General features: G+C 35.2%; 1 protein-coding gene across 5 annotated transcripts in view; it reads right to left on the reverse strand.

Moving 5' to 3' along the window:
• USP15 (ubiquitin specific peptidase 15) overlaps window positions 1-20,906 on the reverse strand; it is a 117,606-nt gene extending 96,700 nt beyond the window's left edge. For all 5 annotated transcript variants that reach the window (XR_009702642.1, XM_061206271.1, XM_061206270.1 and 2 more), the window contains exons 1-2: window positions 20,523-20,906; window positions 1,828-1,955 (exon numbers count right to left, since the gene is read on the reverse strand). Coding sequence is in view for 4 of the 5 variants with exons in the window: in XM_061206271.1 (XP_061062254.1) it covers window positions 1,828-1,955; window positions 20,523-20,611 (217 nt within the window). In the remaining variant the exon portion in view is untranslated. The remainder of the gene's footprint in view (window positions 1-1,827; window positions 1,956-20,522) is intronic.
• Window positions 20,907-26,939: the final 6,033 nt, after the last annotated feature.

A 26,939-nucleotide genomic window follows, 5' to 3' on the forward strand; every position in this document is an offset into this window, starting at 1 on the left:
TTAAACTATAACTGTAACCTGCCTTTACTGATCAAGCACACTTTAATTGTTTTTATAAAAACTTGCATGTCCTCCAAGCTTCTCATAGCCTAAACAATAAGATATTTGCCTGAGTTGTTTTTCAGGAACTTGAAATCAGCTGTGTTCAGTTCTAGGTGGAGCTAAGACTGGTTAAGACCACCGACTGTCCAACTGGGCTTGTGTGAGAGTCCGCTTGGTGACTTTTGACATGAGAGGGCCAAAAACTCCACCCTCAGCACCTGCTAACGCCTCCATTTTCTGAACATGCGTCCCACAGAGAAGCAAGTAGCTGAGGTGCACCTGCACAGAACGACTATTACCTCACTCTTTCCTTATCACCAATTACCTTTTCCCACGCTCCCCACACCTCAGACCACCCTGCTTCTTTGTTCCCATAAATACCCTGAGCCTCTTGCCATCAGGGAGGCAGATTTGAGATTTGTTCTCCCGACTCCTCACTTGGTTGCCTTATGAATAAACCCTTTCTCTGCTGCAAATCTTGGTATCTCAGAATTTGGCTTGCTGTGCATCTGGCAAATGAACCTGACTTGGTAACATGAACCTAAACGATTGTTCCTTCAGATTCTTTTGGATGGTTCTTTCCTTGGCCTTGGGTAGCTTCCTCACATACATGCACTGGTCAACAGTCAGCTCTAGACTTATAAGAGAGCTTCTATAGATCTCTAGGTCTCTCTCTCTCCTTGTGTGCTGCTCATTCCGCTCTGGTACTCTGCCCTGAGAACTCTGGCTGCCTTGGTCTCCCTGGACTCCAAACTCTTTCCTCAACTAAGGGAGGTTGCCAGGCTTTGCGTGGGTTTCTCCTTCTGTGCCGTGTCTTGGAAACTCTCTCAGTGCAGTAAGCTGAGGAAATCATAGGGCTCACTTCATTTGTTTCATACCTCTCAGGGATCACTGTTCTTTGTTGCCTTATGTCCAATGTTTTGAGAACCACTGTTTCATGTTTTTTGTCAGGGTTTTAGTTCACTCAAGTGGAAGGGTAAGTCTAGTCCCTGTTATTCCATCCTGGCCAGAAATGGAAGTTCTGGTACTTATGTTTTATTCTCTTTAAATGTTATACGAGTTTTAGAAGAGCTGGCAAGTAGTAAAGGTTGTAGAAGATGAATGCAAAAATCCAAGAATGTAACCATATACCACTGATCCCTAACTTAAAGAAAAAAGTCATGTGCCCATTAGCAAAGTAATACACAATACAGCATTTCCCTCAAACAATAAGATAGTGCTTTCTAATTTACATTCTAGGTTTAAACGATAATAAACCCTTATTACATCAGAAATGACAAACCGAATTTGTCATGATACAGAATATAACTAATTATAACAGAATAATCTGAATTCATTAGGTCAAATCTATAATACAGTTGGCCCTCTGTATCCATGGGTCCTGTATCTGCAGATTCAACCAACCCTGGACAGAAAATATTTGAGGGGAAGAAAAAATTTCAGAAAGTTCCAAAAAGAAAAACTTGAATTTTCCGTGTACCAGCAACTATTTGCATAGAATTTATATTTTATTAGGTATTATAGATAACCTAAAAATGATTTAAAGTATATGGGAGGATACATAGATCATATGCAAATATTATGCCATTTTATATAAGGGGCTTGAGCAACCATAGATTTTCGTATCTGAAAGGGGTCTTGGAACCAATCCCCGCATGGACACTGGGGGATGACTACACAAAGAAATTTCTAATTTACCAATTTATTTACATTAACATTTTCCGTATTACTATAACATACTGAAACGAACACATTTACAACCTGACTGAAAGAAGGAAATAATACCTTTAAGAAGCCCAGAGTTATCAATGGGTCCAGGATATACATTTTGATCTCCCATCTGGTATTTGTCCCAACTGTCAAAGCCAACATATTTTTTCCACTGTTTGAACCAGCGACTATCGACTAGGTACCTAAAAAAGAAGAGAAACCGGTAAAGGAAAATACCAGGAACTACAGGAATAGCAGAAAATCTATTTTTTTATATTTCATTTTATATCAAAGTACATGTCTACTTCAAAGGATTACTGAGAATAACTATAATGTCACAGTAGTAGAACAAAAATATTTCACTTGTGTAAAGTATTATTTCTATTGTTCTGTAAAGTATCTACTAAAGACAATTATTAACATATACATTAAAAAAATCCTTAATAGCATTTTAAAAAAACGCAATAGCTATTCAACAGAGTATTTACCAATTGAAGAAAAATTCAAATGGTAATTATAGGAATCAGTCAAAATAAAATTTTAAATGCAACATGGTAAAATACAAATATGGAAAATGGTTCTTTTGCAAAAAACTTACAGTATGTTAATTTTATATATTTATCTTTTATGGGGTAAGGAAAGCAATTATTAAAGGTTTGCAAGATTGATTTTAGTAATTATAATCAAAGCTTTAAAAATAATTAGCTTCTTTACCAACAAAAGTTAGTAACAACGATATTGTCTCTAATTGTTTCTCATACATTAGTAAAATCTGCTGGGGCAAGCAGGACTGGTTTTTAATTGATTTCAAAAGTGTGATACCAAGCACTATAATAAGCATTACTGAAGCTATATTCATCTTACTTTCAAATACCTAAATTAGTTTCTCATCAGATGACCAGTGACAGAAAAAGTAAAATAATGGTTCTCTAGCAAAGAAAGCATAAAAAATTATAAATCTAAAAAACTTTACATTGATTTATATTATACCTACTATGCTTTGCCACTGGTTCATAATTATTTTAAATTCTTTTCCAGAAACACTTGCCCCACACTTAACCAGGTTCAATCACAAACAAAAGCAAAAGTAAAGATTAATAAGATGTTTAAAGCCCACATGCATAACCAAGTTTTTTAGAAGAACATCATTCTAATATTTCTGTGCTTATAGCACTATACATACAGCACTATAGGAATGAAACGCTACAGTTATGTTTGAAAATACCTGAAGCAAAGGCACCAACATAGCAAAACCCCACAATTCTTAAATAATATTCATCAACAGTTTAATTCCCTAAAAGTGGGTAAGGCAGAATTATCTATACATGAGTATTCCAAACCCACTATCAGGGTTACACAATGGAAAGCCTCCAAATTGTAGATTTTGATATTTATGAGAAAATAAGAGTTGAAAAACTAAGTTTTAAGAAAACCCTGTTTCTAAGATAAATAAAATAGATTAGACTAGCGATGACTTTATATGTTAAATTGATAACAAAGAAAATTATACTTAATTGTATATCACCCACTAAAATTTTTTTTTTTTTTTTTTTTAATTTATTTATTTTTGGTTGTGTTGGGTCTTCGTTTCTGTACGAGGGCTTTCTCTAGTTGCGGCGAGCGGGGGCCACTCTTCATTGCGGTGCGCGGGCCTCTCACTAGCGCGGCCTCTCTTGTTGCGGAGCACAGGCTCCAGACGCGCAGGCTCAGCAGTTGTGGCTCACGGGCCCAGTTGCTCCGCGGCATGTGGGATCCTCCCAGACCAGGGCTCGAACCCGTGTCCCCTGCATTGGCAGGCGGATTCTCAACCACTGCGCCACCAGGGAAGCCCCTAAAATTTTTTTAGACTCTTTCTCCCTTGCAATTTAAACAAGATATTCAGACATCTCATTTGCTTTCTTTGCAAATAAATGTCATACTAAGCAATCTTTCCCCTATTCCATTCATCTATTTTTCTATCATTGTGCCAATTTAATTGCCTTAATTACTTTTATATTGATATTACTTAGGGCACGTTCCCCCAGCTTCTTCTTGTTGCAAACTGTCTTAACTATCTTTGGCCATTTGCTATTCCATATGAATTTAGAATCAGTTAGTCAAGTTCCACAAAAAACCCTATTAAGATTTTGATTGGAATTGCGCTGAACTTATAGATTAACAATAATACTATAAAATGTCATTTATAAAACTTACATTAAAAACTATTTGTGGAATACTATCAAAATTCTATTTATATTTACTTAAAAGATATTTCTAAAAGATGATGTTTTAGCTCTCAAAGTATTTAATAAATTCTTTAGTTTTAGTGCAGGGTTGCATTGGGCAGAATTCATCTGCTGCCATAACATTTCTAGTTCAACTTTCTTTCCTAGATCTTGAACTGAGTGCTTTCTGTATAATGAAACCATTATGACAGGAAACTCTCCCAAGTGACGAAAATTCAGCTGTTTTTAACACTACCTTCAATTGAAAATGGCCATCATATTTCTATTACAGGCACCTATAACTTACTTGTAGAATGTTGTGGTAATGAAACATGAGGGAAGTAGAAAAAACAGGAGCATCAATTACTGAAATAATGTGTAGTTATAGGTGCACCCTTGAAATTAGATGAAGTGGACAAATAAATGAAAAAAAATTTATTTCAAGACATTTACATGGATTTGTTGTACTGTAAAAACTCTAATCGTAATCTATTAAGAATCTGCCCAAAACACAAGATTTCTTAATTTTAACCCATAAAAGACTAGAACAAAATCAATAGCTCACCAAGATTACAAGTAAGTGAACAAGGACTTGAATTTATTTTACATTCTCAACAGCACTCTTAATCCTTGATATGCTATTAGGGTCCAGATGCACCCAACTTTAGCTTCTGAGTTTCTTTTTTGAATAGTTATAACTATTTGTAAAGATTAATACTTCGTGGCTTTTATTCTTCAAATATCAATCTTTACAAATAGTTATAACTGATTTTAACATGAAGTCTAAAATGCTTAACATTGCCTAATAGGTCTTGCATGATCTGATCTGCTCCTTCCTACCTCTCTAGTCTTAACTGGTACCATTTTTCTTTGTGCTGAGATCTAGTTCCTGAGCACACTTTTTTCTGCCTCATGGCTCCTTCTGCCTCAAATATTCTCCTACTGCTCTCAACACCTAGTTAATTCTTATCATCTTTCAGATAGTTTAACCATCACTTTCTCAGGGAATCCTTCCAAAAGCATCTCCCCATTTCCTCTTAGTTTGGAAAAGGAAAAACAAGATGGCAATCTCAGTCTACTAGATCTCAAGACTCTTTATTAACTTACAGGGATTACTTTTAATAATAACAAAATAACTAACATTTGAGCTTTACTCTTGGGCCAGGTACATACTTCTAAGCACTTTAATATATTGGCTCATTTACTCCGTTAACTACCCAATGAGGTAGGCACCATTATAATTTCATAGGCACACAGAAATTAACTTGCCCAAGGTTACAAAGTTAGTGCCAGACCTGTGATTAAGAAAATGTGTTATTAGCATAGGGAGAAGCGGAAAGACCAATGAAAATAGCACAAAGAAAGAAGAACCAGGCTCAAATATATGTGGAACTATGCTGCATGCCAAAATCATTACAAACCAGTGTAGAAAGATCTGGCTATATATACGGGAAAAATTAATTAAGAGCTCTATACCTCACATATGTAGTCAGTTCTATTCGAAAAAGCTTCTTACGAAAGCCTGAATGTGTTCAACATGATTGATATACAAGGGAACGGTAACACAAATTCAGTGCATGCTTAAGCACTACTTCACCCATAAGCAGTGCGAGGACTAGGGTGAGGCAAGTGAGATGCCTAGGGACCCTAACAGGGAGTGCTTCCTTAAATTTTACACCCTAGGTACCTTGCTTGTCTCACCCTAGTCCTAACTGAAACAAACACTAGATACATGTGGAAAATTTCCCAGGTACACTGAGCTGCACAGGTATGCACAAAACATACATTTTAAACATCTACCTACATTCACCATGTGTGTTATGAACCACACTCTCCCCATCTGGTGTTACAACTTCTTGGCAGATTTCGGATAACCCTCCTTCTACCATTTCACAATCCCACTTCAAGCAAATCTCATCTTTTTCGAAATAAAAATACCATATTTACTGCAGTATTAATGTATTTCTTAACCATTTAACATGTGTAAAACCATGCTACCATTTTTATTAAGTATCTTTTTTAAAAAAAAATTTAGTGAAATTTTTCACTAAAACTGAAAAGTTTTTTAAAGCTCTGTGCCCCAACCCTATTTTTCCCGTATGCCCTGTGGTTTTTATTGCATGATTTTGCATATAGCACAGTGATTTTTAGGTACACATTCTGCATTACAGCAGAAACTGTACAAAAATAAATTGTAGTTGGATTAAAAACATAAATGTGAAAGCGAAAATATAATTTTTTAAAAGATACAGGAGAAAATCTTTGTTACTTCAGAATATAGGAAGAGTTAAGACAAAAACCAAAAAATCTTAAAAGTAAAAGTTGATAAAAATTGAGAGGCTAAAATGAAAAGCTTCTGTTCAACAAAGGCACCAAGTAAAGAAAGATATAGATTGGGAAAGATACTTATACTGCCTATAACCAACAAAGGATTAGAACATGAAAAACTCCTTTAAATTAATTTTTTAAAAAAAGAATGAAAAAAAAGGGCAATTCACAGAACATCAGAATGGCCTCTACACCTATGAGATGTTCAATCTCATTAGCAATGTGAAAAATACAAATTAACACCATACCACATCATTCTCATGAAATTGGTAAACACACAAGCACATGCACATGTGTCAATAATATTAAGTGTGGAGAAGATGTGTAGTAACTGCAATTCATAAACTACCAACTGGGGTATAAACTAGAATCCTCATTTTGGAGAATAATTTGGCAATATTTATTAAAGATGAAGATGTGCATACCATAGAATCATGTATTGCCATTGCTAAGTTTTACCCTACAGAAACTCTTGCACATATTTACAAGAATACAACTGAAGAATACATAACGCAGCATAATTTGCAAATGGAAAATTGGGAAAAAAAACCAAAACCAATATTCATTATTCCTACCAAGAAATACTACCCAAAAACTAAAATGAAAAATACTACATGTATTAACATGGATAAATCTCAAAACTGCAATGTTGAATTAAAAAATACAAGCTGCAAAAGGCTACATGTAATATAACACAAACATATTAAGATAACATAGATATGCACACACAGTACAACTATATAAAATTTTTAAGCATGCCACAAATAATATTATTCACAGATCCACGCATATATATTAAAAATATAAGTAAAGAGAATAATAATCAGTTTGTGGATGGTGGCTCCCTCTGGCAAGGGAGGGAAGGGGTTAGGATTAGGGAAACATGTACAGGGAGATTCAACTGTATCTGTAATGTTTTATTTTTTTAAACTAAGAAAGGTGTACACAGGTGTTTTGTTACATTTTTCTTTGTATTGTTTTCTGAAATATTTAATAGGACTAATATGTTTTCTATTTAATATAGAATAATAGTTTATATATATATCTTCATATACATACACAAAATGAAATGGAGTCAAATGTACAGACTACAAATAATGTTGCAGTCAACAAAGCTGATAGATTCAGCAAATGAAAAGAAATTTCAAGCATAAAAATAGGATAAAAAATATGTACAGCAAAATGTATAAAATGCATAGCTTCAGTTTTATTTTTTAAAGAAATTTATAATTTTCTATTACCTCATATTTATCTTTTATATTTTATATTACCTCTTCCAAATCCAACAGATGAATTTGCATTAGATTTGAACAAAAAACTTACATAAGCTTTGGAGAATTTTCTTTAGAAAAACATGATTTATTTGATTATTTCCAAATTGATCAAATTATGATTCTGATATATAGTAATGTATTCATTTTCAAGAAATATTTCCTTTTGGTAACTAACGCCTAGTAAGTAAGCCAGAAAAGTAAAAATGACTGGTTGACATCTCATAAGAAAAGAAAAGCACAAAGTACAGAAAGTAGAGATTATTACCCTTGATATCTGGGAAGATAATATAAGCAAAACAATCAATCAAAAAATCCTAAAACTGACAGAAATACTGATTTTGAGCTGATCAAGCTTTAGTATCAAATATTACATTAAACTATAGACTTGCAACCATCTAAAATTCAAGTAAATACTAATGTGCAAACATCTAGATAGCCCAAAGTACAGAGTAGTTATTAATCACTTTACGATAAACAGACTAAGTTTCTTACACAAAGGAGTCTATACCTTAGAGATGAAACTAAAGGTGAAATATTTCTGAATAATATTGAGCTATCTGACTGCTCCCATATAAAAAGCTATGAAGCAAATGTACCAAAATATGCTCAAGATCATTTTACTTTTGACTGAGGCCTCTGGCTGTGGCTTAATCACTGTCATTCCCCTCTGTTTCAGTGGATTACAAGGGATTTTATGACAATGCCTCACACTAGGTCACGACCGATGATTCTCAAACACTAGAACATCAATATGAAAATATTTTGATCATGTTATTATCTGAGTTCAAAAATTACTAAAGAAAATTTCATGGAGATTAAAGATCTATGGTCTTCAATCAATATCTCAAGTCCTTTAAAGACGACCCACAATCCTCCAGCATGTCTCCAGTTTAGCCTTCTCTATTTCCAATAATTTGCCAGTCTCATTAAGTCTCTAGCCCATTAGGCTGAATAGACAGCCTTGCTGCTTACTTTTCAAGGAAGTAAAAGCCCCAACTTTCTTACTCTTTTGTTCCACACCTTTATCATACCCGATTCCCTTATATACTGTGGAGGATATAACCCTCCTTATATCCAAGGCTAATAATTTTTGTTCCTAGTCTTTGGATCTAATTTCCTTCTGCCTCCTTGGAGACTTACATCATTAACAGCCCCTATCCCCTTGTTTCTCCCTGTATCTTTTCTCTCTTTTTTTAACTTAGCATATAAGAGGGGCCAACTCTTTTCCCCATTCCCCCCACATTACCTCCCAACTCACATATTCATTTCCTCTTCTATCTACCCCCATTTTTTGACTTGTCCCTGCAGCCAAGCTTTCCTCAACCCTCACTTGCTCTTCAACCTAGCACAACAGATTTCCTACCTCAACGGGCTCTCAGAAAGGTTCTCACTAAGTTACCAACGGCCACCCTAACAAATCCAAAGGATCCATAATTTTATTACCATATCAATGCTTTTAAAAATAATCTGTGATTCTACCTTTTTGGATGGGAGGAATATATATATATATAATATTATATCTAATAATAATATAATATTGTATTAATATGATAACAGTAAATATATATTACATATAATTATATATATACGTAATTTAACAACATTCTCTTCCTCTGCTTAAATGTTAGTATTCCACAGAGCTGCTCTCAAATTTCTTCTTCTCTCACTGTTAATACTCTCAGTGATATTGTAACTCATACCAATGATTCCAAAATTTGCATCCCGAGGCCAGTCCTCAAATTCTTTTTTACTCATGAACAAAATAAGTATTTTCAAAGTGGGCGTACCTTTTGGTAAATGTTAGATCTTTGCCTATCAGGAACTTAACAGAAAAGCACACCCAATAGCAATTTGTTTTCATGATTATTTTTGCTTATAAATTTTCTTATCTCCTGAAATGAGACTTAAGTAGATGTGAATTCTAAATTTACTGTAGAAAAAGTACTAGACCAGAGTTCTCTTTCTGACATTACTTGCTGTGAGGTCTTAGAGAAGTTACTCAATGCTAAACCTTTAGATTGTTCATCTTAGAAATGGAAATACATTCATTCAAAAAATATTTATTGGAGGTCTACTACATATATGCTATTCCGTATGCATTAGGTGTTAGCAAAATAGCCAAGAGCCCTATGTTCATGGAATTCAGAGTCTAGTGGAGGAAAGAGACAGTAAATAATTAAGACGTAGTAAAATACTGTAGTTAAGTGCTGTGACGCACAGGGAGCTACGAAAGCATAATAAAGGGGTCCCTATTTAGAATAAAGGAAAGCCTTTTTGAAAAAATAATATTTTAGCATATGGACAGAAGTTATTTCACGAACAATAAGATAAAAAGCTATCTAGACTGAAGGAACAGCATGTGCTAGGGCCAGAACAACTTCAGGAGTTAGGTATGCTGGAGGAGCTGACTAAATGCAGCTGGAGTTTATGACAAAGGGAGAAGAGATGCTAGATAAGGTAGGCTGGGGCCAGACTACATAGAGCCTTTAAGGTAATTAAAGATTTTATCCTAAATGCAACGAAAGCCAGTGAAAAATATTTAGAAGAGATATGATCTGATTTACATTTCATGATGACCACTGGCAGTATCTCACAGGATTGTTGGGAGGTTCAAATACTCATGAAATGTTTATAAATCAAAAACGTACATAAAGTTATGAGTACTTCAATTGTATGGTGCTAAATATTCTAACGGCATCAAGAAAGACAATTTGTACTGTGGTCTGGACAGAATAATCTTCAATGGCTCCAGAGAAGCGGGGTCAATTTTAGGACCCAAAATAAATCTGAGTCAATTTTAAGACAGTCCTCAAATGCAGAAAAGCTACTGTAAGAACTAAAAAAGCCAGGTTGTAGGTTTTTTGTTGTTGTTTGGTTGTTTTGGGGGGATGGTAGTGGGGAAAGATAGGAGAGTCTCAAAAGTTGTTTAGTGTTTTTATACACACTAGAAGCAAATTTAAGAAAGATATAAAGGGACCAATAAATGACTTAGAAATAGTCCTGAATACAAAGACATTTAAAAGCAGTACAGGGAAATGGGGAGATCCCAAAAGCTGGATTTAGAAAACCACAGAGCTAGTGAATGTATAGTTGTTTTTTTTTTTTTTTGATTAGTACATGTTTATGCTGACAACTTTCAGATAAGCAGTTCTTTCTTAATTGCCTAATACTGACATAAATATGACGTTTATTTTTTCCAAAAAATCCTACCTTTTTCTCCTCAAAGTAGGCATAATACTGTCACTCTTTTACAACTAAGAAGATACACAAAAATTTCAGCCTAATCCAATGTAGCACACTTAATCTGAGAACAACATGTGTAACTATTGTGCGTAGAATTAACAGCATAAACAATTTTGGATATTAATTCACTCTATGACTAATCCTCTCATTTAATAAAATACTGTTTAAATTACATGAGTTGCAATAGCATGAACCATTTTTAATACTAAAAGAGATATTAATAGTATCTAGTATTTTATTTATTTGTTTTTTTGATGTGGACCATTTTTAAAGTCGTTATTGAATTTGTTACAATATTGCTTCTGTTTTATGTTTTGGTTTTTGGCCACAAGGCATGTGGGATCTTAGCTCCCTGACCAGGGAACGAACCCGCATCCCCTGCATTGGAAGGCAAAGTCTTAACCACTAGACCGCCAGGGAAGTCCCGTATGTAGTATTTTAAATCGTTATAAACTAGATATTTCACTGAATTTTTTTAAGTACCAAAAACTAAAACTCATCAGTAAAACATAACCAAAGAAAGCTATGAAGTTCTTTCAAATAAACCATCAAATAAACAAAATAATCATGCCTTTATATCTTAATTTTTAGATCTGAAGCGTTTCCAACCTATTTTCTGCTCTGCACATTAAATTCATCAGTTGGCAAGAACTAATTTTTATGACCTCTTTTTACATCTAAACTAAGAGACAAATAAAGAACTCAGGAAGGAGGCCAAGTAAGATTGTGAAAGTGAAAAGAAAACCCACAGAATCAGGGAAAATTCTGCAAATCATCTATCTGATAAGGAATTTGTATCCAGAATACATAAAGAACTCTTAAAACTCAATAATAAAGAACGAAATAACCAAATTGGAAAATAGGCAAAGGATCTAGACAGACATTTTACCAAAGATATACAAAGGGTCATTACGCATATATGAAAAGATGTGCAACATCATTAGCCACTATGAAAATTGAAATCAAAACCCCAATGAGATACCACTCAAATCCAGTGAATTGTACACATCAAGTGGGCAAATTGTATGATATGTGAATTATATCACTATAAAGCTCTTGTATTTAAAAAAAAAAAAAAAAAAGAGAGTGAAAGGGCCATAGATCTGGATGGAATTATTACGGATGATTTTACAGAGATTGGTTTTGAAGAAAGTGAAAGTCAGGGCTTAGTAAAATGTACTGGAAATAATATGAATGATGTGTAAGGTCCTATAAGGTAGGAACACGTAAAGACTTTGCAGGAAACGGGAACCACCATCTGTATCAAAGAGCTATATTAGTTAGAAATGAGACTGCTACGACTAGAATGCTAAACCAGAAAGACCTAGAAAATTCTAGAGGTTCCTCACATGGATAACTAGATGAATATGGTGTTTTACTAATATGACAAAGCTGTCACTTCTTGATTCTAATACTTTCAAGTATTCATCCCTCAAAAAATTGCTTCCATAAATTGCTATGGCTTATCACTCATAGGCAGGCAGTACAGTTTAAAATGCAGGCTTTAGAGTTGACTGCCTAGGTCAGAATCTCTGCTCTACCACTGACTGAGTCTATTACCACGTGCACTTAACTCTGTACCTCAGTTTCTGAATCTGTAAAATGAGAACACTATCACTTATTTCATACATGCAAAAAGCTCTTAACCTTATAAAAGAGTGGTAATATTTGTAATCATAGCCACAACTACACGGTACATATAAATACTTAGCTACATCTCTCCTGAGAGTCAAAAGTTTCTTCTGCTTGATATCCAAAGTTATGAAAACACATTTTCCATCTATATCAAAGATAAATCTCTTGATTAAACTGTTAAACTTTGTCAAGCTGTTATATTGCTAAATAATATAAAGCAACCCAAATTATCGGGTCTCTTTAACCATGATCATTTAACCCTTATCATTCTTTTTTTCTTTCTTCCAGTTTTATTGAGATATAATTGACATACAGCACTATATGAGTTTAAGGCGTACAGCATAATGATTTCACTTACATGCATCATGAAATGATTACCACAATAAGTTTAGTGAACATCCATTATCTCATATAATACAAAATTAAATAGAAAAAAACTTTTTTCCTTATGATGAGAACTCTAAGGATTTACTCTAACAACTTTCATATATAACATACAGCACTGTTAGTTATATTACAATGGAATACTACTCAGCCTTAAAGAATGAAATTTTGCCATTTGCAACAACATGAATGGACGTAGAGGGTATTACGCTAAATGAAATAACTCAGACAGGACAAAAACGTATGATTTCACATATATATGGAATCTAAAAAATGAACAAACATAACAAAACAGAAAAGAGTCATAGATACAGAGAACAAACAGGTGGTTGCTAGAGGAAAGGAAGGTGGGAGGAGGAGAGAAATAGGTGAATGAGATTAAGAGGTACAAACTTCAAGCTGCAAAATAAATGAGTCACCGGTATGAAATGTACAGTGCCAGAAATATAGTCAATAATTATGTAATATCTTTGCATGGTGATAGATCACAACTAGACTTATTTTGGTGATCATTTTGAAATGTATAGAAATATCGAATCGCTATGTTCTGCAACAGGAAGTAACACAGTGATATAGCACAATTATACTACAAAAACAACCAACCAACCAAACTCACATAAAAAGAGTGTGGTTACCAGAGGCAGGAGTGGGGGGGAGGAGGAATTGGATGAAGGCAGTCAAAAGGTACAAACTTAACAGTTAGAAAATAAATACATACTAGAGATGTAATGTACAACATGATAAATATAATTATCACCCTATCATTCTTAATCTTTTTGTATTTTACTACAGGAACTTGATGCTCTTTAATTTTGTCTCTAATGCTCCCAGGTTTTAACTGGCTCTCTATACTAAGTGAAGTCAGTCAGACAAAGAAAGACAACTATCAGATGATATCACTTACATGTGGAATCTAAAAACACGGATACAAATGAACCTATTTACAAAACAGAAACAGACTCACAGACATAGAGAACTTATGGTTCCCAAAGGGGAAAGTGTGTGTGTGTGTGTGTGTGTGTGTTTTGGGGGGTGGGGTGGGGGGGTAAATTAGGAGAGTTTGTGATTAAAATATACACACCACTATATATAAAACAGATAACCAACAAGGACCTACTGTATAGCACAGGGAACCATATTCAATATCTTGTAATATCTATAATGGAAAAGAATCTAAAAAAGAATGGATATATGTATAGGTATAACTGAATCACTTTGCTGTACACCTGAAACTAACACAACATTGTAAATCAACTATACTTCAATTAAAAAAAAACCCAAAAACTGCCTCTCTGAAACTCAGAATAGCCTGGTTTCAGAGCCACATTGGACTTACTTGTGAGAGCCTTTAACTTCTTTCACAAAGGAAGTCTTTTCTATGGCTACTTCTGCTAAAACAGTTTCCTGAATCACGATTTTCCTGAACCACAAGGAATTATCACACTAATATGTGGGTCTTCTCAAAACTAAAAGGAGAGTGGAAGGGACAGTATTCTTAATTCTCCTCCTCATGAAGAGGAAAAAGTAGTCATTACCCTCCTTTTCTTTTTGGAGAGCTATAAAGAAACCATGCGGAATCTTACCGACAGAAGCAGTATTCTAGGCATAACCAAATATAGGTTAATCCTATAGAGGGTTTCTGCCTTATATTAGAATCTGAGCTTCTTCTTTTTGAGGAGCTATTCTTGATTGTTCCCTCAGATACATCATTTTAATCTGTATCCAAAACTGAGGTCACTTACTACCAATCAGTCTTATTCTAGGTTTCTTTAGTAGTGGCTTCTGTGTAAACTGGATGATAAAGTTGAAAGGAACTACATTCCCTTTGTTTAAAGAATAGATGGCGAAAGAATCTGGAAAAACGACTTCAAAGGAATAAATATAAGATACAGAGTGTGAATTACAGTAGTAACTAAGGAAATGAAAATAAGAGGCATAAACCAGGCTGACATTACGCAGGGAAGGAAAAACTAGTAATCGCTGAAAAATTCTATATGGAGACTAAGAAGAAATAGTTTACTGCCTTATGAAATACTGTTTGAATTACATTTAAGTAGTGACAGCACAAAACATTTTTAATACTAAGAAGATACTGGTAGGATTTAGTATTCTAAATCATTATAAGCCAGGTATTTAAATAATATTTGAAAAACCAGCTCTGAAATCATCACACACCCGTAAAATGAGGTAAATAAGAGCACTTGCTCTTATTATATGGCTGCACATGTATAAAGCATTTAGAATAGTGGCTGGAACAGAGTAAGCATTCAATAAAGGTTCACTAGTGGTGGTATTATCACCTGTGAACCACATGCAAACCAACTGATTTCTCTGAGCTCAAACTTCTCATCTACAAGAAAGGAATATAAATACATACTTTGATCCTTATTTTGAGACTCCAATCAGATAATGCATGTAAACACCTCCACCAGTAGTTCTCAACCTTCCCTTTATCTCCCTGCCAATATATCTGATGGTGTTTCAATTCACTTTTATAATAATCATGGTTTTTTTGTAAAGTGATTCTCAAAGTGAGGAAAAGAAAAATCACTCTAAACTCATGTAATAAAACAAATATATCTAATGACTAACACGGCAAAATTGATTTTATTAGCAGTGATGTTACATGGACTGTCAGTTTTCAGGAAGATGTTAAAGAGGTATCAATATGGTTATGTACCTTCCACTGTCTTAATTCAAATGTGCTTTGACTTTGAAAATTCACAAAAAGTTGGTAAACATGGAACATAAAATACCAAACTTTCACATTTGCATTTTCTGTGTTGGGCTGTTCCTATGGATTCTTAGTTGAAAAAAAGTCTTGTGTATTTGTGGTTTATTGTAAACCAAACACTTTTAAAATATGGGCAAAGTACTAAAACAAAATATCCTACAAGTTCTTCTATCTGCTTGATATGCTGTTTCTGTAAAACTATATGAAAAGGGGCCATATGGCCTCTAACAATCGCTTATGATTACTGATAATTAAAACTCCAAATCTAAATAATACACAATCCCAGTTTCTTTTGTTTAAATGTACTTTTGGATCAAAATAATATTTATTCCACATATTCAGTAAATAACCTATTAATCTCTAAACATATTTTAATTTCCAAAAGCAAGATGTTAAGATTTTCTACCATATCTAAACTGAACAGTCACAAGAAACAAGTGTGGGATAAAATGGAAGAATTCTGCTGCTAAATATAAAATAGACTCCATTTAAAGAGAAAAGAATGTCCATTTTTTAAAAAAGTGGAACACTTTAAAATGCATCTTTAAAATAAAAGGCAGCGTAGAACAATAATTTTAAAGCCTGAATTAAAGCCCCAGACTTGGGTTCAAATCTCAGATATATCAATGTGTGAACACCTCTTTGAGCCTATCTGGGTGAATTCCTATTCTGGCAAATGTGAATTAGAGCACATTCACATTCTAGTACCCTAGAATTGTGGTGATGAGTAAATAAGTTAACATACGTAAGTACTTCAACAATACCTAGCACAGAGTTTTTAAATGTAATATGATAGGTCATAGCCTGACAATTTTTTTCTTACTATACTTTCATGCAAGCAAGATTAATAACTGTCACAAAACTATTTTCTAAAAAGAACATCTAGTTAATACCTTGTATGTGCTAATAAAAAAAATGGTATGATTTAGGAAAAAATAAAGCCTGAATGTCACTAGGTAGATGAATGAAATCACTGACTAAAGCTCTGGATCTTCTGGGCCAAATAGGGTACATTAATCTTGGCTTCACTAACAACTTACAAGTGATTTTAAAACTTATGAAAACAATTAAATTAGGAAAAATTGCTTTTCTCGATTTTAAGCAACTAAAATGTGAAAAATACACTTTAATGTCCCTATTTCTGTCCTTATTTTCATCAAGTTACCAACACTAAAAAACAGTTTTGCTTTCTGGTTTCATTTCCTGCAAATGATGTAATATATACCCTATTTCAGTGGTAAACACTTTGCTACAACTAAAGTTAACCGTAACAGTAATGTAAAAACTTCTCAACAAGTACACACTAAACAATTTGGAGTTCATATTGATTAATATTGTCCATTTACATTATTAACTGATTTTTTGACTTACGATTATTTTCTGTTAGTGTAAATCAAAGTTGCAAAAACATAAGGGACCATATAAAATAAAGCCTCAAAGACTTCTAAGTAAAAGAGTAGGAATGGAAGGAAAGCTCTGAAATTGAAATTAGTGTCTCTCTTATCTAAAAACCTGACTGATGTGATTGCTTGGCAGTTTATTGAGACAAAAACATCATACATATTTTAAATGACTCTAAATGCAAATTAAAGCTACTCTCCAAAGTTACCTTAAACCTACTAGAGTTATTTTATTAGGGTTTATATAAAAATGACATGCAAAATTTAATTTGTAAAGTTAGCTTTGAACATACTTGAACATAAAAATTAGTGAAAATGATTGGTAGATGAATAACATTTAATAAAATGGGGAAATAAAGCAGTGATTTTGGTGATTTGTAGTCATCTGTTTATTTACTCATAATAAATCTATTTTAAAAGAAATCTCCAAAGAGAGTATTCCCTAACCCACAACATGCCTTTGTACATTTGTACATTTATTCATTTAACTATCATCCCCTTCAATAGGTTCCTCCATCCCTAACATACTTACATGCAATGAACTTTAAACAAATTTTCCTTTTATCTTATCAGGAGAAACTACCATGTATCTGAAAATTAAGTTATCTTTCATTCATCCTAAGCTAAACAGTTCTAGTTCCTTTATTCTTCCTCTATAGTTTCTAAATTCTAACAGTCTTGTTCATGGTTTTCTGAATCTCTCCTTGGAGCTGAACACAGATCAAGAAACAGCATACAAGACCACTGCTTTACTCCATCTAATGCAGATCTGTGTTACTTTTATACCCAACCTTTTTACAACTCTCTTGCATCAATTTTGACATTACTGTCACTATGAAGTCTAATACCAAACATATCATAAGGTTTGTTTCTCCTCATCTCAGACATGTGTAACTTATTTTCATTTCTAGAAGGTTAGCTTCCAGATAAAAATCATTCACTATTTACAAATAAACAGAAATTCATGTAGAAGCAAATTTCTATCCTTGCCCAGGTGTTAGCATTAATTACCAGAGTACTAAGAGGCAGTCCTTATCTGCAAAGTGCTCACAACCTAATTAATGAACTTTATTCATCTCCATGCATTTCATTATAACATCAAACATTAGTATTAAAATTTCAAGAATAAACTCATGGTAAACCTACCATTTTTTCTCAATAGTCCAATCAGTCTTTCCAAGATAGTTATATACATATACCAAGACAATGTGCCATTTGCATATGGCCCATTTCAGCTATAAAATAACAAACAGGATTTGCCCAAATACCCATAAATGACTAATCCAATGATTTTTTAAGACCTTAAAAAGACAAATAACTTTTCAACAAGTTTTAATGAGTTCCAAAAACATGAACCCAAGTTACAACTAAATTAATAAATATCTTTACTAATTCTGTACTCATGAATACATTATCAAATTTGTACTTACGAAATTATTCTCCTTAAAACTCTGAATCAAACTTTTGTTAATTCCTTTTTTGACAGGTTTCACCTGCTAATTCCAAGAAAACTGGCTCGCATATAAACCAAACTATACAGTTTCTGCAGTATCCCAGTACCATCTTTTTCCTGCATTTTTTTCTTTAAATAAGAGGGGAAATCAATTGTGAAGATAAAAATTTGCACATTCTGCTCTTACCTAAGTATCTGGGCCTCAGTTTCCTTTTCTTTAAAATGGAAGCACTGAAATGACTCAAATTTATGGACTTCCTGTATTTACTCTTTTAAATAGATCTTTTAAAACTTTGTAACTTTGTCAAAAAATAAAAATGCTAAACTTTAACGTTTAGTGCTCACAATACTCATATTGCTCCCATCATCCTGTAGTATCAACACCGCCAATTATTACTCAGTATATCAAAACCACAACAACATTAAAGAGAATATTCCTATAAATAATATCTATATATTAAATTGTAGATTTCTATTTTGTGGAAATCCACATTTATCTTTTTATGAGGTGGTAATAGGCAAGATAAATTAAGAATTTTAAAGTGTTCTTTAACAAACAATAAGAAGCAAGGATTGATTTCATCTTTAACAATCCACAGGCCAAGGTAAACATAAATGTCCTAGGAAATGTCCAATTTCCCCACAGTAATACACATCTTAGGAACACTGCCATATGAACAATAATTATTAAATATTTTTTGCTGTAATGCAACAAGTATATGTTTACACCCTCAGGGATTTTTATCATATAAACATAGTATGCAGCCTAACAAAGTAGGAAAAAAGTACCAAGACTTAGACCAAAGTACTTAAATTCAAGTCCCAAGTCTGCCATCTACCACCTTACTTGAAAATGATTGTAATACCACAGCATTTTATCAGAAATGGCGGTGATAAGAAGGTAACTAAAATTTAATGTTATCTCATAAATAGAAAATCTTTTAGAATATTTCATTGAATCAGGATAAACCCCTATAATGAAATTATTCTGTCCATTTCACAGACGAAGGTACTGAGGTGCAATGATTTAAAGTAACTTTCCTCAAAGCCATACTGCAAGCTAAGTGGTGAAAAGGTAACCTAATTTGGGTCTAAATCTTATGTTCCTTCCACTAAGCCATATCGAATAAATGAAAAAACACTCTGTAAATTATATACCACTGTTATGGTGACGATGAGAAGTGAAAATAATTTTTATTATAATAAAGAAGCGCATTATCCTTCCTAATAAAGCAGAGCACTTTATGTTACATATTCACATACTGAAGTTATTCTGAATACCACTTGATACGGCCCACAAATATTAAAATCTCCAAATACTTCCTTCAGTATTTTAAGTATATCCTTTCGTATTTTACAAGTTTGAACGTTAACAAGTGACTTAAGCCTCAAGTGGACTTATCTACTTTTCGCAGGCCTGCGTTATCCTTCAAACAGGAGGGAAGAGCTGCACTTCTAAGATAAACGCTGCCGGCGTCTATCAAGCCTCCACTAAGGCACAAGACCACGTGGTACCACTCAGAAGCCTAAGGTTCCGTACTCCCCTCCCTCCTTTTGACAAGGAACTAGGAACTAAGGTTCCTTTCTCTTAAGTGGCGCCCTGACACATGCCACCTGTGTAGTACGAACCGCAAACATCCTGCAGCCGGCCTCCCGGAAGAATACGAGAATCAGAATAGGGAACTTGGATGCCGACAATGCCGGGAAAAGAAATGACTACAGAAGTAAAGAGGGTGAGATCCTGATCAGCTGCGGGACCAGGACCTGTCAAACATTAAGATACTCACACCGACGAGTGTAACCTATCGTTCGGGAAGGCCTGGGGTGGGAGCGGCACTACCAGAGGAAGAAGGACGAAGAGAACTGCACGAGCTGCCGGCGCCACCGCCGCTCCCCACAAGCCTCTTAGCATGCCCCGGCGAGCCACGAACTCTGGCCCTCATTTCGGGTCCAATCTTTGCCCCAGCCTTTCGGGAGCGGCCAAAATCCTGCTGCCCGAGGCGGCCGCTGCCGGACCTGCCCGCACCTGTCACCACCGAGACACCAGCCCGCAGTTCCCGCCCAGTTCTCCACCACCCTCGGGCAACCGCAGCCACCTCAACCCCTCTCCCTCACCAGGTGTCCCCTTTCCGGAGCGAGGTTTTGAGCAGCGTCGCGATGTCAGACCGCTGGATGTCTAAATCCGCCGCTCCGCCTTCCGCCATCTTCTTCCACTAGCGGTAGCGGAGGCGGCAGCGACGGCGGCAGCACGCCCCAGAGCATTGTGGGAATGGCGTCCCGCGGCCCCGCCCAGTCGGCAGGTCGAAACCAAAAGAGACGTAAGGTTGGGGGGGGGTGCACCTCCGGAGACGCGTTGGCCCCGGGCGGAGTGAGTCCGCCGCGGTGGTCTGCTGCCCCCCATCGGCTCTCGCCCGTCCAGCAGCTCGCCTCGGCCTCCTCCGGCCCGGGACCGCCTGGTTTTAACTCTCGTCTGCGGGGCCTCGGTCCTCTCGCGCTTGAGCGGTGCCACCGCCCCGTCCATCCCTGACTTCTGCCTTCCCCTCCCTCTTTCCCACAGACGCCTGAAAATCCTTATTTGCGCATTCACTCACGCTTGAGGGTGGGGCGGGGGGCGTGGGGACGGCTAAAATATGGCAGAAAAATTTTAACAGGTCCGTGACTCGAGTCTTTTCGTTGCGAGTCGCAGAACCTAAACTCGGTGAATATGGGGCCAAACAGAGAACAATCCGAAACCGAACGCTTAGCCGCAGTGCTCTGCCTGGGCTCTTTCTTGCGCTTCTACTCCCGCTGTAGGTGGAGACCTTTTACAGGTTCTTTGTGACGCCTCCCCAGGCACACCCAGATAGCTAAGCTGCAGTGAAAAACATGTTCCAGTTCCTCGGTGAACAGAGTGTAAAATATGAATCGAATGCCAGGTACTAAAGGGGAAAAAACGGGCGAGAAACCCATTCTCCTAGGTGTTAGGAAGTAACATTTTCTTAGGCACACCTTCGCATGGTGTGTGCACCTGAAAATAGATAATATCAGCTGTTATTTGAAGCCAGTTGTGTTATAAATGGGAAAATCGGGTTTCTCAAAAATCAAATGCCAACGTCACACAGTAAGTGGAGAGGCAATCCAGCTTCCAAAGCCCACTGGCTGTCTATACACTATAGTACACTAATTACCACTCCGTATGAAAGCCTAAACTAAAATGTAAACTGAGCTGCCCTAGAGTCATGAAACAACCCCCCCAAAACCTTTGTACAACTAGCGGCTAGCACAATGCTGCCTAACATATAAGAACCACCCAAATATGTGTTTCATAAATGAATTGTGGCAAAACTGCTTAAGTAATTCCAAGCATGAAGATGTCCGGAGATTTGACTTTAAGATAACACGTGATGTGAAAAGACTAAACGATGGATAAGAATTCCTGCATGATCTTTCTTGTTTACTCGTTTTCAACCTCTACCCTAACTCATTTGGTGGGAATGCAGTAAATGGGTGTAATATGCTACTAAGAAGTGCTAAACCCTTCCAAGAGTAGTGTATATTGGCATTGTAATTTGTGTGTATCAGCATTATTACTGCTTATTTTCTTTGAAATAATACTATTTTGTATTATCGTATCATCCTTGATTTGAAATTCTGAAAACAGCTTCCAATTACTGCTATTTCTTATACTATTTGACTCTTGACAAGTTAAAAATTCGAGTTTGTTTAACTATGAGTACCATCCAAGGGTTACGTTTCCCTCCTTTCCCACCCAACCTCTGAAAGAGAACTAAGTAGTTTTCCAGAGAAAGGCAGCATGATATGGGAAGAATAGTGGAGTCATATGAACATGAATTCAAACCTCATCTCAACCTCTAGCTACAAAGTATTTAACTTATAGTTTAGTCATTAAATTGGGAATAACAGTACCTATGTTAAAGAATTTTTATAAAGATTAAATGAAACAATGTGTGTTTATTACTTGGGACATAGTAGCCAATCAATAAACACTAATGTTGTTCACTATTGACAGGATGAATTGTAATAGTGTGTAAATTATATCTCAATAAAGCTGTTGGAAAAAAAGTTACGGACTTTGAAGGCAAACATACTCTCCATCATTTTATAAACATAACATAATTGAGAAGAGATGCCTCATGCACACTGTGCTATCCAATTTCCTTTCAAAGAAAGTGCATTTTTGATATGTTGAAGTCTGTAGCCATGCAAAAAATGAAATAACCTTTTCTTCATTTGCACCATGTTCAAGGCAATGAGTTAATTGGATATAGATGTGTAAGTTCAATGTCAATTTGAATTATATGTCAGATTTATGAGGTCATTTTGTAGACCTAACTAGTTGCCTTCAGAGTCAAGAAAGAAATAATAGTCATAGTATTTTATTTAACAAGCACTGATAAAGTGCCAAACCAGGTTCTAAACACTTTGAAGTATTATCTTGATCCTCATAACAACTGCATGAGGCAGGTATTATTATTATTCCCATTCTGTAGATGAGGAATTGAGGCAAGTGACAGAACCCAAATTTGAAACCAAACAGTTTAGCTCCAGAATCTAGAAGTTTTGAGTAAGCTTTTATTTTTCTACTGACCTTCATGATCTTGATTATAGCAATCAACCTTCTAGTGACTTCAGTTTACTAATTTATGGAAATTCTGCTTATTTTACTTATGCTTCTTCTACTCTCAATTATGAAGAGAAATAAGATATTGTTTATAAATACTAAATTGGTTAAGGTCCACTACTGAATATTTTCTCTACTGAATAACTAAGTAAATAATTGATGAGAAATGTTACTTTCCCTTGAATCACACAGATAATTGAATATAAGCCAGGGGTTACATCAGCTTGTTTGGAATGAGTATCTTCATTGATGCTTCCCTTAGTTAATTTTATAAAAATGTAATATTTACTTGGTGATTGCCATTGCCTTCTCAGACTCTGCACCTTTCTTGTCCATTAAAAATTTAACCTAGGGCTTTGAATAGGGAAAGGGGGTATGCTGGGTACTTTAGAAATTAGGCTTGATATGAATAAAGTGCACCTTACATAAAGGCAGGATTCCTTCATCTTCAAATAATTTCCTCTCTGCTCACCGATGTTTAAATGATCCGTTTCAGAAAGGTTCTTGTATCCTACAATTAAAAGATAGGACTTCAAATGTCAACAGTCCAGGAGAAGAGTAAGTCTTAAAACTAAGGTGTTAAATGAGAGCTGGTTTTCAGCCTGAGATGGACCAGAGAAAGAAGAAAAAGCACTGCATTTTTTAAAAAATAGAGCTGAATGCAAGAAAGTACAAAGAATTCCAAGAGGAGCTTTGCATACTTCACAATTTTGTTTGGTGCTGGCTACATGAGCCTAAGGAAAAATCTGCTAGAATCAGCACATCCCCTAAAGGAACAATGATTGATGACCTAGCTGTCTTTATGTCTCAACACTTCCTATCTCAGATCTTCAGGAACCACTGTTTCACTTTTTCCTTCTTCCTTGTCCTTCCTCTACAGTTATTCCCTCCGATAACGCCCCACTCCCCCATGCCTGTTCAACTGTCTAAACCCTTCATTCTTTTCTCTTTTGTAATTTTATAACTCCCTTTTCGCTTTACTCGCTCTCTGGACAGCTAAAAGGCAGTGGAAAGGTGGGGGAGTAGTGCAAACACCAAAACAGCATGTAGTAATGTGCTTAATCTGTTAATGATATTTTTAAACTTGAGATATAAATAAAAATTGTAAGTGCCACGATGCAGTTTTTAAAACTTAAAAAAAAAACCACAGAGGCTTCTTATTTCAGATAAATGTTAGGTCCTGATAAAGAGAAAGAAAAAGTAGTGAAATGAATACAGTGTCTTAGAAAAAGGGGCAGTATACTTGGATTTTGACTCTGGCTCAGTGCCACTAACTAGCTGGGTCACCTTGGCCAAGCTATTTAATCTCTGTGAACATTTGTTTTCTAATTAAAAATAAGGTGATTAGACTCTTCTGGGGCTGAAACTCAAATGCTTGCAAGGGTTCAATATAGCTAATGTAAATGGGCGAAGAAAAACTGTTATAAGACAGTAAGGAGTTGCGGGAACTCTAATGAACGATCTGCCCTAACTAAAGTTACTTAAATTAAAAAAATTAGAACAAACAAAATTATACCTTCTACCCTAAAGGATCTCGAAAGTTTAATTTTAACATGGGCATGAAGTCTGCTAATGAGTTAATCTGAGCTGCTACTTTTTATTCTCTATTTTGGAAGCGTACACAAAATGCTGTGAAAGCTGACACTACTCTGAAGACTGATGTCAATCTATAGTAGATACTAAATGATCAGAGAACTAAATTGAATTGAATCAATAAACAAATCGAATAGTCTTATAGGTCTAGAATTATAGCAAAAAAATTCTTAAGACATAGTATATTCTGTGGGTCCTAGATATTTCAAAATGAAATGTACCTGTATGGTGGGAAACTTTTACAAGAAAAGACTCCGGTTATCCTATCCAATCAAGAGTAATATAGATTAAATCAAGGTTGATAGGAGGGAAATCTGCCTCTTTTATTTTTTCTTTATTTGTTGCTTATATGTATTGACAGATTAAAGGTTGAATATGTTATTATATTTATATGTAGACTTCAAGGTTGATAAAGAACCACTTCATGAAAAAATAGAAATGCTAAGCAGCTTCTGGGTCCTTTTCCCAAGCTTCATAATAATAGATGGACTTTAGAAAGCTAAATCATTTCAAACATGCTGATCTTTTGTTTTAAAGGACAGGTTAAATTAAACAAAATATTGCTCTTAACATTATATACTTGATCATACTTACATCAGTTTTGTGCACGAGTTTAAACACATTTTCTTTTATGCCCATGGGTCTTAGAAATCTACACATCCAAAGTGAGGTAGAGACTTGTGTAATGATCCAGTGATTCTTCAACGATATAGATTCCAGAGAGATTAACTTTGTTTCCTCCCAAGAGAGGACTGAATTATTCAGATTTTCTGTTTGAACAATCCTTCTCTTCATTTTGGCGTGGATAGCAAAAAGATTTAAACTGCTTACACAGAGGTTTAGAACAATATAATAGCAGGTCTTAAAGAATACATCTGTGTTCTGGGAGTGATATAAACATTGTATGAGGAATTTTTCATGATGTTGTCTTCCAGGTATCTCTAAGCAATAGGGGCACTACAGACCACATGGACGGTTTAGTCAAGTTAGAAGACATAAACAATGAAGGTAAAACAAGTCTAGTGATTTTATAAAAATATTTACTATCACTTTTTGTTGCTAGCCAGTATGCTTCTGTCTAGGCCCTTTGAACTATGTCAGTTGTGCATTTCTAAAATTATTAGTGGCCCAAGGCCACTATGTAATACATTGGATGTGATTTGTTTAGCATGAGGAATTCATGATATGTGCAGGAAATAACAATATACCTCCACATATAACTTGATTTACTTAATGTTTATGGAAATTTAATACAACATAGTGAAAAAATTATATATCTTAGAAAGACCTATATTTGAATGACCCACTCTGCTACTTACTAGTTCTGTGATACTGGAAACTTTAGTTTCCTCATCTGTGAAATGGGAATAATAGACTTCTTTTATAGCATTCAGTCAAAAAGAGAATGAAGTAATGAATGTGAAGCTCATAATAGAGCTCAATATATAGTAGCAGTTATTACTTACGAAATATCTGTCCCTCTTAGACTGGGGCAGATACTAAATTTGAATGTTTAAACAAATTCATTAAGATCACAAAGCTGCTATGCAGTAATATAAACAATTCTGTTAAAATTAGTAGTATCCTATGTCAAAGACACCCAATCATTAAAGGGGCCGAGAAGGATAATATTAAAAGTCCAGCTTTACTCACAGTCTTTTCTGTGAAGGTGTTCTTAAGGGTAAAACAATGTACTTGGAAGCCAATAGTGGAACATGATACAAAAATATTTTCGTATGATTATGAATGTCCTCTAATTATAAACATAGATACATAATAGATCAAATACATGTGTTATAGTCATCGTACCTGTGGACCGAGACTGACAGCACAGAAGGCAGAGTAGTGGCTACCCAAAGATGTCCATGTCCTAATCCTGGAACCTGTGAATATGTTACCTTATGTGGCAACACGGCAAAAGGGACTTTGTTGATTTGATTAAGGTTGAGGACCCTGAGATGGGGAGATTATCTTGCATTATCCAGTTGGGTCCAATCTAGTCACATGAATCTACCTCTGACCACAGCCAGAAACTTTCCTGGCTGTGGTCAGAGGTAGATATGACAACGGAGGAACAGCTTTGAAGATGGAATAAAGGGGCCATGAACCAAGGAATGTAGATGGCGTCTAGAAGCTGGAAAAGGCAAGGAAATGAAGTCTCAAGAAAGGAAGACTGCCTTGATTTTAGCTCAGTGAAATCTGTATTCCACTTCTAACCGATAGAAATGTAAGATAAAACATGTGTGTTGTTTCAAGCCACTAAGTTTGTGGTAACTTGTTACAGTAGCAATAGAAAGCTAATACAGATAGGTAGTAGA

Source organism: Eubalaena glacialis, chromosome 11 (assembly GCF_028564815.1).
Source record: "Eubalaena glacialis isolate mEubGla1 chromosome 11, mEubGla1.1.hap2.+ XY, whole genome shotgun sequence".
Classification (NCBI taxonomy): Eukaryota; Metazoa; Chordata; class Mammalia; order Artiodactyla; family Balaenidae; genus Eubalaena; species Eubalaena glacialis.